This window comes from Achroia grisella, unplaced genomic scaffold (genome assembly GCF_030625045.1).
Source record: "Achroia grisella isolate CSIRO2021 unplaced genomic scaffold, CSIRO_AGI_Agris_v1 utg779, whole genome shotgun sequence".
Taxonomy (NCBI): Eukaryota; Metazoa; Arthropoda; class Insecta; order Lepidoptera; family Pyralidae; genus Achroia; species Achroia grisella.
In genome coordinates, this window is record NW_026713019.1 from 2,810,111 (window position 1) to 2,824,484 (window position 14,374).

A 14,374-nucleotide genomic window follows, 5' to 3' on the forward strand; every position below is an offset into this window, starting at 1 on the left:
AATATTAATTGAATTTCAAAGCACGATAACGCCTATCTTCTATATTTATTCATCAAGTAAGTGAATAGTCATAATGAAAGTAAGGAATACATCATACAAATAATCGACTTTTGTTAAGAAATTACCAATTATGTGATATTGTGCACGTATTGGAGAATGAAAGGAAATGAAGACAAGGCCATTAGCCTATTGTAGCATATTTACTAGGAATTAATCCAGACCTCGATCAGACCAGACCCTATCGTCTTCCTCGTGTACCTTACAATGCTTATATTAGTTATGGGGATTAGTGCCATTACTAATCCCCATTACCATCAATCTCTTCAACAAACAAATGAACAAATGAAAAATGTATGTGCCATATGCATATGTATACGTTGTTGTTCAATCCAACTGATATCGGAACGGCTTATTACGTAAATAGCCATCCCTTTCCGGTGCATTAAAAGCAAATGTATAATTAGAACGAAGAACATAGATGGTGTTATTTTCCTTGTATTACATTTTCCTGTTTAAAACACAGACCTAAATCCAAATTACATGTTAACAGCTTTCCTGACCTATATTTATGTAACGTTCTAAAATAAGCAGTCACTTTGTGATATTATCCATTTGCACATTTGTGGTCAAATGTAGAGATATTTACATTGAATAAGTAACAAAGCTGATTTATTCCTAGACTGGAATTTTGGGCCGCATTCTGCCGTAATAAAGGAGGAATTAAGGACACATAAAAGAAGTACTGTGACACTCAGTTCTCTCTACCTATACCGTGAAATTAGTTTGAGAATACATATTTTAAAAATAGCAAATCAAATATATTCACAAAGCGAGAGACAGGACGTGTTATATTACAAACTATGTATATTATACTTCCTGGCTCTCTGTGTTTCAACGAGAATCGACACCACACAACTACCAAGCAGTGACCGATTGTCTAGACGAGATAATTCTTACCTTACCGTACCTATTTGGCACTTCTCCAATTGGCTGCACTCACTTTTCTGGCGATTCTAAGTCACATAATCGAGGATCAGGAGTAACAGAAACAAAAGAGTACATTAATTTTAATTCTTACAATTAATGTGCTGTTCTTAATATAATAAAGATGTACCACTATATAAAATCCATATCATATCACTTCAGCGACATAAAATGTATATTATATTCATAGACTAAACTTTATATAAATAATGTTTAAGTTCTGATACTCAGCTTTGAGTACTATATTGTTAATATTACTTAACAATTTGTTCTTTTAGTGCCTATTTATATTACCTATAGGTAGTAAATACACAAAATTATAGATGTGTTTTTTAAGTTTCTTTGTACGACGCTAAATGTTTTAAAGTTGGCAACCCAGCAACTTTGTGCATTTAATACCTAATAATAAATAAACACACCAAATTATAAATAATAGCGTTTTTGTATCAAAAATTTTGATAGTTGCTAGAGCTTTATACGTGATAGATCGGTTTCAGTGCTTTAATTATTGTACTTTGCTTCTAATATATCTAATAATGTATGTATGCCATTCTACCATTCATAATAAATAAAATAAACGATCTATTTAATAAATTTGACAGTCCCAACTGCTAAATATTAATTTGTAATTACAGGATAAAGAACTAAAAACTATACTTGAAAGAGATCGGTAATAAGCAAAACACAAATATTGTAAGGTAAACGAACTATGTGTCATACATACTCTTGCCTTTAGAAAACTTGGTGAGTCAACCTCGTCTCGATCATAATACCCATCAGAAATCACGTTACCTCACTAATTTATTACTAATCACATAATGTAGGGTTTGCAAATATCTTAATTGTTGACATTAGACCTACTATAGACGGAGATATAATTCTCATAGGAACGAATAAGTTTTTCCATTATTGTCAATATTTACCTACTGATAATTATTTACTTCATCCCTTCCCATAAATTTTGATAGGTAGTTTATTATTCGACGAGTATTTACATCTTTAATTTTAAGTTTTCGTTTAATAGAGTGAATCCTGCCGAAATGAAAATTGAAATGGACGAGACGGTGTCGCTATTTCAGTTTTATATAAATTACAGGAGCTGTTATTTTTATCTTTTCTATAATGTAATATATATTATATATGACGGCCTTGGTGATCTAGCGGTTTAGCACATCGCTTTACTTCCGATGGTCGCGGGTTCCATTCCTCGCACAGCACAAACATTTAATTTTGTGTTAATGAGTATGACTGTTTGTATCGGTCTGGGTGTTTTCTATGTATAATATGTATGTATTTATGAAAAAAATATTTCTATGTATTTGTATCAGTTATCTAGCACCCGTAACACAAGCTTTAGCTAGCCTAACTTGGGACTAGATGGCGCTGTGTGAATTGTCCTGAGATTATTATTGTTTATGTATATATTTTATATATCTCCCTTTAATGGAGTGTTAAACTTATTATTAATATATAAGTATTTTATATCGAAGCTAAATCTTGTAAAATATAATAAATACAGATATTTAATATAATAATATTTCCTATGCATATTTTCTTTAAATTATTATTGAAAAAAGTTAGTGTTGCGATTTGTAGCTACGTCTAAATACCCGGAACCCTAATAGATCACCTCTTTAAATTACGTCAGTACGAATGAAAACTGTGCCAACGCAAATACATAAACAATAATTGAATAAACAATGCGTCAGAAAATAGTACAGGTTCGTACATGCCAGTTTTTAATTAGTGAAGTCAAAACATAACATAATTTCCTTACTGTGAACAAAAAAATGGCAGTAATTACTTCGTTGCCTGTATTTTCTTATATACATATTACGATAGCGTTAAACTTAAACCTAGTATATAAAATATATTTATTTATTCAGGTAGACTTTGTAAAATTCGTATTCGTGGGTAGTATAGTTCTTCCTATATGAGCCGTCAATCAGCTTTAATAAAAGTAAACTTTATTAACTACATTCGTTTGCGTGAGATAAAGTAGTGAAATTACGGGATAAGAAGTCCTCAGAAATATTAACGCAGTGGTATCACGGGCTTTAAATAATAAAATGATGTCCGTGCGCTGTTCATGTATATAGGCTACGATAACCACTTAGCATCAGGCCGTGTCAGCTTGTTTACAATGATAATTATATAGAAAAAACATATTGTTACTAGTAGACTATTAAATAGTAAATAATTGTTAACACTATCAAATAATAGTGTTAACAAATAGCTTTACTTCGTAAAAATAAGGTGAACGCTTAAAAATCCGTCACTATTCATGGACAGAACGGGTACTATACAAATATTATATATAGATTTAGTCTATAGTACCTGTATCTGTAACACAGGTTTGGAGTTTAGTCTCCAAACTCTCACAAGGAATATAATTTATTTATTATAAACTACCTGTATGTAGGTTACGAATTCATTAAATAAACATATTTAAGTAATATTTATATCAAAAATAATTCGATAGCGTCTACTTATCTCAGATAACAAAATATTTACATATGACATATTACTTATATCTGTTTGCGTACTTATGTACGCGTATTACGTCAGTAATTAATTACAAATAGGTATGGAACTCTAAATTTTTCGTACATGTCTCTTTTATTTGTTAAACCCTTTATTTGTGCCCTATAATATATATTATAATTCTATGCTTATTAGGTTATTCCTAAACCTATTAATTATTATTACCTGTTATTATAACTGTCAAAAATTCTCTGTTACTTCTCCATATACTTCATCTAAGCCATGCAAAATATTATGATACGCATTTATAATTAGCTTAATTTGTGAAAATTTATGTCCTATCAGAATCAACCCATGCGAAGTTGGAATGAACGATTAACATATAGTAAATTCTTCTATTTGCTAATGAAAAGTGATTAAGATAATAAAACAACATCGAGTCTGCATATAACATTTTATGATAACGCATTCTATTCAAATTAGTCATATCGCATAGTTGGGGCTCTTTCTAATAGCGGTATTTTCTAGCTAATATTGAATTTCCAAAGACAAAAGAGTTATAACTTTAACGTATCTACCTATGCATCTGTCTAGCATCAAGACTTCAAACCGATCTACCGATTTGATGCTTTTTTATTTTAAAAGCGTGACCGAGGTTCTTACCGATTTATAAGGATCTGTTAAGCATTCGAAGACTATCAGCTTAATTTAGTGTTAACGATCTGTGTTTTTAGAGTTTTATATTTTTTCATTTATAAAAATAATTTTAATGTATTATTTATATTCATGATTGTACACTGACAGGATAAATACGGGATTTACTTATTTAAATATTATTCCTTTGTTTTAGGTACGTTCGGAAGAATCATTGCTTTCTGCGGACAATACAACGAAGAGTGCACGATGGGTATGTTGTCTTGGTATTTTAGGTGGTGGGTAAAGTTAATACCTATAATAATAATAATATCAGAATAATTCACACAAGGCTATTAGTCCCAAGCTAAGCTTGTGTTATGGGTACTAGACAACTGATATATGGCAAATACATAGATACAAACAATCATACTTATGAATACAGATGTTTATAAAGTGTGAAGAAGCAAACCCGCGACCATCAAAAATAAAACGGTATGCTAAACCATTAGAGCACCTAGGCCGACGAATAAAAAATCAATATTGGTTCATCAGTAGATCCATAGACTAACCCTACAGCCTTTTTCTCTTTATAATATTACTACCTGTGTCAGCGGTTTCACCAGCATGAAGTTAATAGCCCACACATAGGCCATTCTTACGTATATGCTATACTACTGTAAAATTTCAACAAAATGTGTTCAGTAGTTCATTCATCCATCCATACTTACAATCTTTCGCGTTTATAATATTAGACTGTAGGTTAAGCCAAGATCTATTGTAATAGAAACCATGGCAACCGATGTTTGAATTTTTTAAGTATCTCCGCCATTAACTTTTCCATTATCACTGTGTTCTTTCTTTCGACACTAAAGAAACTATTTATCTTTCTGTGGCGTGACGTCGAGTGTCGTCGAGAATTTATTTCGTCCTTATGTTATCGAAAAAGATATTATTTAGATATATTTAATTTATGTAGGAGTAGGAGTATAATGTATAATGATAAAATATTGTAGTATTAATGGAAATTTAATTTATTCAAATTAAATGCAAATAATAACTATATATGCGATACCCAATCATTATACGCGAAGCAAAAAGTTTGTAACCCTTTTTACGATAATTGTGTAGTAGGAGGTGTATGAAATTACGCACACTTATAATTTATATAGGAAAGCAGTGTAGAATGATATATTTTTTTTATTATGCATAAAAAATACATTATCAATAAAAATAATCACACTCACTACTATATATTTGACGCATAGAAGTAATATTTGACAATAGAACCTTAATATCATTAAAACTTATCATTTAAATTAATTATAGTTGATTTTCGACCATTGGGCGACCACTAGTGTGATTAAACATTTAGATAACTGTCTTAAAACCGTGTATGTTTTGCTTGGATAGTTTCTATACAAATGAGTATTTTCACGGTCATGTGTTTCGGAAAGAAGCAATTTGCCAGTTTTTATGTTTTCATGGGTGAGTAACATGATGGTTGTGAAGCCACTACCGGCGCGTGCACAATGTACATACGTTGCGTCACTTGACAAACAAACCGCGAACGGCCATGATAAAGAATGTTTTTGTATATGTATTATAACCATTATGTATATGTGGCAAATGCAGGCCTTTATAATATAAACGTTTTTCCCTCAAAATACTTGGAGCATTTGCATTACATTTATTTTGATAGTGTTGTAATTGCATCTGAAGATGGTGTTTTGTTGCTGTTATCATAAAATCGGTGTTCCATTTCAAAGAAATATAGAGGTATTTAAATATTTCACTGTGTTTTACATATTCTTCACATTTGTTTACAATGGTGCACATATATTCTTGTATGTATTATTATTAAAGAAAATAATTACACCAAATTTCCCTTTATATATAATTTAACTGTCATGCGCTTCTTATTTCTTTGTATTCACTCACTTAAACTTAAATTGTAAGTAAGAATAAATTATTTAAAAGAGCAACACACAAGTTTTTTGCTTGTTCTTCTTGTGATGAGACAGCATTCCGAATGAGCGGTAGATTAAAAAAAAAAAAAATGTTATGACTATTCAAAAGTGCTTCAATGTAAGTTTATTTGAATAAATGATTTTCTATTCTATTCTATTCTATATATCTACATTATTTTGTTATAATCATAAAGTAGCGAACATGTTTCATATAATTCTAATACTCTTAGGTAGTTTTAAACTCTTGTTAATTCGTATTGAGTGGCCTTGATATTTACAGAAAATATATGTACCAAACTTAATAAATTACAAAATAACTGTACATTTTATAATGCATAGTGATAATAACTATACAGAGACGCCATCGCTCTCTATATATTATGCTAATCAGTACACTCTGGTTTTCCCCTTTTGTTACAATTCTCGATATTTTTTTCAACAAACGCTTGTTATTACGGACATGTACATACATGAACGTGAATATTTGAACAAGTCGTCTGTGGACTGTGGTAGACCGATCACGTATCGTAATGAACGAAAACCCTACCAAGTAATGTTATTTGTCTACAATATAATTTGCCATTCTTTTGAATGTTCAGCACTTTATTGAATGGTAACTTTTATATCACGCTATAAATATATATAAAATTTCATTACACACGTTTCAAACACATTCATACAAATTGCATATTAAATTTATGTGTAAAATTAAATTTTCATCTTATATTATTTTATCGTACATATGTATAATATAAAGCAAAGTGTTTAATCTGTTTACTTCTAAACTATAGTATAGTTTAGAATATATAGTTTAGTTTAGTGCATACAGGCCGTATGCATGTATTACACGAGTACACATAAAATTCTCTAAAGAACAGTATATGCTGTACACGCATGTGGAGTTTAGGTCACTAGTGTAATAATAAATTATAAAAAATATTTAGTATTACAGTAGGTGAGTTTAATGCGTAGCAATACGGCCTCCCTTTTTTTGCTACGACGTGTCTGTACATATTATTGGTACAACTGTATTTAATAAATAAATAAAATAAATATCCTTATACTGTCTTAGACTACTTTGTTTTTCTTGAAACAATATGTAGGTCAAGCCATTTATTGCGGACAATGATGTATTAGGCGAGTCATCTACACAGAGGTAGTAAACAATGTTTACTTAGGTACTAAATACCATTACCTATATAAGCATATACTGGTACTATTACAAGTAAATTAATTTGTTAATAATATTAAATATTAATTTAATATGACTAAATAAGAATATTTACCTGTAAATTTGGGACTTTAACAAATCAAATATCATGTAACTATTGATAAATACTCGTAAAAAAGATGTAGTAACGTCCTTTGTACACTCATTACTTCACAGTTTACTCCTTTGGAAGCAAATCATTTCTTCCTTTAATAATATTTTAGACTTACTTCCCATATAAATTAGTACATTACAGAATTAATCTGTATAAGATATAATAAGAAGATAATTATATAAGATATATAAAAATTACATGTCACGTTGTTTGTCCGCGATGGACTCCTAAACTACGGAACAGATTTTGATGAAACTTTACAGTAATATAGCTTATACATCAGATTAACACATAGGCTATATTTTTTATTGAAATTCTACGCGAGTGTAACTGCGGGCACATCTAGTACATACATAAGCTTAGAAAAGTTACAGGTATCAATAGGCTACGGAAAGCATTTACTATTATATTATGGGTCGTATGCTTACTTACCACTATCATAGTATAAATAAAAACCTTACCCCTGTAAAGGTTAGCGACTTGGCGTAAAGATAGATAGACAGACATGTATTATTTAATAGATTGAAAACTTAAACTGAATGTAGATGAGCTATTATATAATTAATGCGTTTTAAATTTAGTAAATATATTAATGTATGTAACATTTTAAAAAACGGATGTTGATACAGTAAAGAACTATATCAGATTAGTCATTTTAAACAGTTTCTTCAGTTTGTTTATGTTATCAGACTTATTAATTAAACATTTGCTAACTAATACTAGTAGGCACTTAACTAATTTCCATTATCTGTATTATATCGCACGTGAATTAAAGTTTATAAAATTATATTTAGTATACTAGCTGTTCCCGTGACTTCGTCCGCGTGGAATTTAACTTTATGTTGTAAAATAAAAGTAACCTAAGTTACTCCTTAAAACAGCAGCTACCTGCCAATAAAAGTCCCTTCAAAATCGGTCCTGCCATTTTAGAGATTAGCCGGAACAAACAGACAGACAGACAACAATTGTAAAAAATGTTTTGTTTTGTTTATGTACCGTATTTATATATATGCATGTAGGTAAAAAACGGTTATTTCAATATTACAAACAGACACTCCAATTTTATTTATAAGTTTAGATAACGAGTTATCAGAACTATACAAACATATCCTTTTTATCTTTTTCTTATTTTTATTGTACCTTGTGTAATCTTTTATGCAAATGAAATATCTATCTACCTATCTTCATTGTAATTATTGACAATTTAAAAGATTTATTGTTTTTATGGCGCTCTCAACTATTCAATAATGCGAGTACTCTAGGAAACACTTATCTGTGTGAAGGTTATATACATATATACACATAATAGACGTAATAGACATTGTCTATGGATGAACATTTTACTGTATTATCTCTATACGTAATTATTCGCGGATATAAGTAGATCTCTACTAGCGTATCAGTAAACAATCCAAAGGAAACGAGAGATTTGTTTTTATTTCATAAAATAAATCTTATACTTCTTATCATCATTGCCTTGCCTTTATCCCATTATTTGGGGTCGGCGCAGTATGTCATTCTCTTCCACTGATCTCTATTTATATGTAGTATTATATTATATCTATATATGTATTATTGCCTTACGAATTAAACTCTACAATTTTGTATTTCTTGTTCTCTACGGATGATTTTATAATAGCAATTGCGAAGCGCACAACTTAGCTCGCAACTGCTCTCAAATAGTTCAGAAAAATCGCATACCTAATGGAGAGCCTACTTCTGTAATAATTTTATTAACAATTCTCTATTGTAACAAATTAATTTAATCTTTACTACTTTCTTTAAAATTATAGAATAGAATAACAAACATGTGTATTCTATTTGAAGAAATTTTACAAATTACAAATTCATCCCCACACGCTGGAACCTAAGTGGTCCCGAACAGTGCGGTTTCAGAGGAGTTTCCTCCCGCGTACACTTAGATTGTGGAATGAACTTCCTGCCGAGGTTTTCCCACGAGACTACAGCATGGGGTTTTTAAGGGGAAGGGTATATTAAGGTTTCTTAAGGGTCGGCAACGCGCACGTGATAGCCCTGGTGTTTCAGGCGTTCATAGGCTACGGTAACCATCGGTACGGTACGGTACGGTTTACCATCAGATGGGCCGTATGCTTGATTGCCACCATCATAGTATAAAAAAAACAAAAAAAAAACAAATACATTTTCATATGGCAAACTTTACTCTCAATACTATACCGATGAATTGATTACTGATTGCGCTGTTTCACATATTTTTATACTCTTCAATTAAGTACAAACAATGTATTGACTCCGTGTCCTGAAGGCAATGAAAGAATTACTAATATTGTTATCGGTTTATTTAGTCTTGAATATATTCTAACGGAACAGTACAAATATGGACTAAAATAAGTAAATAATGAAGACGGTAAGAAGTAAGTAATCAGTTCATTCATACAGTATATCTCAATTACCAACAATCATAGTACGGTATGTACGTTAGTAAGTAGTAGTATATAGTTTAGTTTAACAAAATGAATAATAAGCATAACGATATTCAGAATATCATTCAGACATTTTTGTGTGTACAGACACAATGTATATCTTACCACAAAAGATGCAGATCTACTTTATTCATGTCATAATAAAAACTAATGCAGTCATACATATTGCTATATTTTCAATGAAAAAAGCTTTCGAATTTGCGCTAATATTCGTGAAAGTAGTATGTTGGAACAGGATGTAGAGTGAGTCATAGTTGGTTGTAATCAGCGCACGCGCAGGTAGGCATCTACTCTACGGTATTGTGGCGGGTACTATGTGATACGCGGCCACGTGAATGAACGATGAGTCAGCTAGAATTAAAACGAATGCATAGAGACTAGGAGGAAGGAATTGAGAGAATATAATATGCATTTGTATGCAATCAATGACTCAAGCCGCAAGCGACTCTAATCCGACATAAACACAATTTCGAAATCTGTTACATACAAAAAAAATAAATGATATATGTATATATTTCTATGTAACGGGTATAATCATTAATCTTATGGCTTACCTGATGGAAAATGGCAACCGTCGCCTAATACATAAACAATAACATGAACGTCACGCATCCCATGACTTCACGTGCGTTTTCGTTTCAGAGGACTAAGATGTTATGCCTCTGTACCACTCGATCAAGCTCAACTTACATGTTTTAGTTACAATCGTATTAACTAAGTCTGAAAATAAGCAATGTTTTTATAGCAAAATAAATATTACAAAAAATGTGAAGTGTAATAAAAAAAAAATATTTCTTGCTATTAAATAATTAAGAAATTATAAATTGACTTAATAAATAACATCATTCTAGTCAATAAATATCACACAATACATACGAAATATAGACTTCATATAACAGAATAAACTAAATATGAATGAGTGTGAATCGTGCGTAATCCCAACAATATATATGTACACACCTTCTTAATAATAGTAATATAAATATTTATTTTAGAGTTTTTGCATATAAACAGACGAACTACCTGATGGCAAGCGGAATAGTATACTAATGCGTTGATATTGTAGAGGACTAAAATGTCATGCCAACTGTAATTTTATTATTCTTCTTGTATTTCTTTTTGCTATTAACTAATTTAGCAATTATAAATTGACCGTAATGATAATATCATTACAGTCAATAAAGCATACAATACACACGATTTATGGACTTCATATCAAAGACATAACTAAATATGAATGAGTGTGATTCGTGTGTAATACTAACAGCATAATATACACCTTCGTAATAATAGTAATATAAATATATTTTTTTAAATTTTTGCAAATGCCATCTAAATTTTTTTTATATTTTTTATTACACTCAACGTTGTAATTTTTTGCTTTGAACTAATTTAGCAATGATAAATTAACCGTAATGATAATATCATTACGGTCTATGAAGCATACAGTACACACGAAATATGGACTTCATATCAAAGAAATAACTAAATATGAATGAGTGTGAATCATGCGTAATCCCAACAGCATAAGACACACCTTCGTAATAATAGTCATTAATATATGACACCACTTTCGACGTTACAAACAATAAATGGTTCGTGATCACTCGACCGAATGCATCTATGAATGAAACCACTCATAACGTTTAGTCATATCCCCGTAAAATTACTACACTGTTTGCGCGACAATTTATAAATGACTAATACAAATGTCATGATTAACCAACTGTTTCAAACCAATGCTTACAAAGTTCTAATTATTAAACAGAAACCGGCCTAGTGCATGTCAATTATAAAGTTTATGGTCATTGCGAAACTCGAAAAAAAGAAATCGTTTAAAAAAGAACAGTGCGTATTATAAAGTTAATATGACAAAATCTAAAATAAAATATCCTACCCGTGATGGCTTTTAATATCGTTAATTATCTCATAAATACTTGTAAGCTTATACTTATCGAACTTATATGTGTTATATCTTGTATGTATAGGAGTTACGAAACTGTAATGTTTATTTTATAATAATAATAATAACTATCTGATAATAGAATAGAGACTCCTTATGCAATTGCTACAATTTGTTCAATAGTATTAATCTAAGAGAATTATTTTTACTAATAATAAAGATATACAATATTTTAATCTGTGAATATAATATACACATATAAGAATATATGAATGTTTAATAATTTGTCAGCTACAGACACTCGTAGTTATAGCAGTCAGAAGCAACAGTCGACCGCCATATACTTTTTTGGTCCGTCTGGGCGGTGTAGAGTAAAATTAAATTAATCTCGATTTAGAGATAGTCGCCTGGCAACTGCCACATGTGCTTTTTATATTGTTAAATGTAACTTATTTCTTTTGTATTTCGTATAGGAAATGGCAACTAATTGTAGTTGCCATTTAATTTAATATTTAACTTTATTCATAAATATTTTATAATGTAATCTAAGTTGCCTACATATTACTATAATATGAATAATAAATATATATCAAAGGACGGAGTGGACCAATAGCCAATGGACGATTATCGTACCGGAAAACGAATAGTTTTCATTTGATTAGATAAATCAAGCGTTACGAGTTACAAGTGCTAAATAAAACTCACATTTTACCTGTTACAATAATGTTCCCTTATAAAGATATACGAATATTGTATTAATAAACCTTAGCTTAATAATAAAGTGAAGATGAATAAGACACGCTTACTCACAAATTTAGTAAACATTTAATTTGTTACAGTTCGACGAGACTAATCGTTAATTCGTTATACACACTGATTTGTGCTGGAATTGTGATTCATGCGGTTTATTTACGACTTTCAAGAAATTATGACCTGAATAGTAGAAAAACAGTTACACTCCTTATTTGGATCTTGTTGGAGTTACTATACCCGTGCAGTAAACTTGACAATTTATTCAATCATGGCATTAAAGTAATTCTTTTACTAGCTCACATAGCATGACAGCCCACAGACTATATAATATTATATACTCTGTGACAATCCAACTGCCACGTATATTTCCAGTCATTATGTCTGTCAGTATCCATAAATGATTCTGTTAACTACCCAAGTCCGTATAAAGGGACCAGTTTTATGCGAGGACCACTTACTATCTACCTACAACAGCCACATTATTAACAAAACCGAGGAGATAATTTTATAATGCTATAGCCACAAGAATAAAATAATTTCCCGGATGTAGGTTTATTCTTCTATAATAAATAGTGACATAATGTGGCCTGTTGATATTTTTCACCATATTCTCATAATTAATTAAAGAGTAGTGTTAGTAACTATTTACTAGTTAATAATATAACAATCTGTGACAACAGTGTCTGTATGTATATAGACTATAGATAACAAATTCGTTTCCGAATACGTGAAACTACAGACGTTGCGAATAAAAATTACCTTTATACTATTACAATTAGAAGCAAAAATTGACAATTACGCCAAAGATCGTCAGATCATTCTAGTATATATTGATTACTACAAAATCACTATCGATTAGATTTACCTATATTACATCAATCATTGTCTATAGAACCACTTTACTAGACGATTACTAGATGTCATCCTTCGTTAACATATTTTCTTCTAAGTAGAAACATAAAAGAAAATATACGCATACTTTGCTATCTCTCCGTAGCCCCAAAATAATAAATAAATGGATGTTCTAAAGTCAAGGTTTTCGAAGCGTTTTTAATTAAATAAAATAAATAATTCATACGTTATCAATGTGTAAATTATGTATGTATATCTTTGCGAGTAGTAGTTAGGTGTAGGCGTAAATAAATAATGTACGTCAACGTACAGAATTAATCATACTTCTATAGATGGCTCTTTATATAAAGCTATAGATAATAAACTCTTTTTACGGTACACTCCTGACGGTCCTCATATTTTATGTGATATGTATCATTCATTACATCTATAGAATCGTTACAAATTATTCGCTTCATTATTTATCTCGACTAAATTGCCTCTCCAATGATCACATTTAATAATTATTTAATTACAATGTAACAATGTTGATGTTTCGACGTAAGTTACAGACTGACATTGAAGGGTCGCTGACCTCACCAAGACGACAGAAGTCGCCGAGTTCTGCTTTTTCTCGTATTTTTTTTTACATTAGACATCTAATTCTTATTCTCGATACTGAGTTATGAATACGTCGATTCTATGCCATGTTAGAAGTTATACGATGTTGGCAGAGTTAGGATGATTAGAAACCATGTTTACTAAGTTTTACCCTAAAAAACTAAAACACAGATTCAACGAACTTGTGTGTAGCGGATTGCCACAAAGCCTTACATGCAGTTTCGATATCTGTACAGTATACTCAAGATTAGAGAATCTTTGTATGGGCGTATTTACTAAATAAATGTATTCAAGTGTATCTATCAGTTACTAGATAAATGATAAATACATTTTTTAATACAAAATTAGCTCAGTTTGCGAGTAGATAGCAGTGTGATATGTCCAGGCTGCCCTGTCAAAAATAAATAC

The 14,374-nt window shown here is 30.4% G+C and overlaps 1 protein-coding gene across 4 annotated transcripts in view; it reads left to right on the top strand.

Moving 5' to 3' along the window:
* LOC131850678 (NAD(+) hydrolase sarm1) overlaps positions 1 to 14,374 on the top strand; it is a 79,243-nt gene that overhangs the window by 46,941 nt on the left and 17,928 nt on the right. For 2 of the 4 annotated variants that reach the window (XM_059200980.1, XM_059200982.1), the window contains one exon: positions 4,319 to 4,375. The exons of the other annotated variants lie outside the window; for them this stretch is intronic. In XM_059200980.1, coding sequence (XP_059056963.1) covers positions 4,319 to 4,375 — 57 coding nt within the window. The remainder of the gene's footprint in view (positions 1 to 4,318; positions 4,376 to 14,374) is intronic. 4 annotated transcript variants of the gene reach the window in all.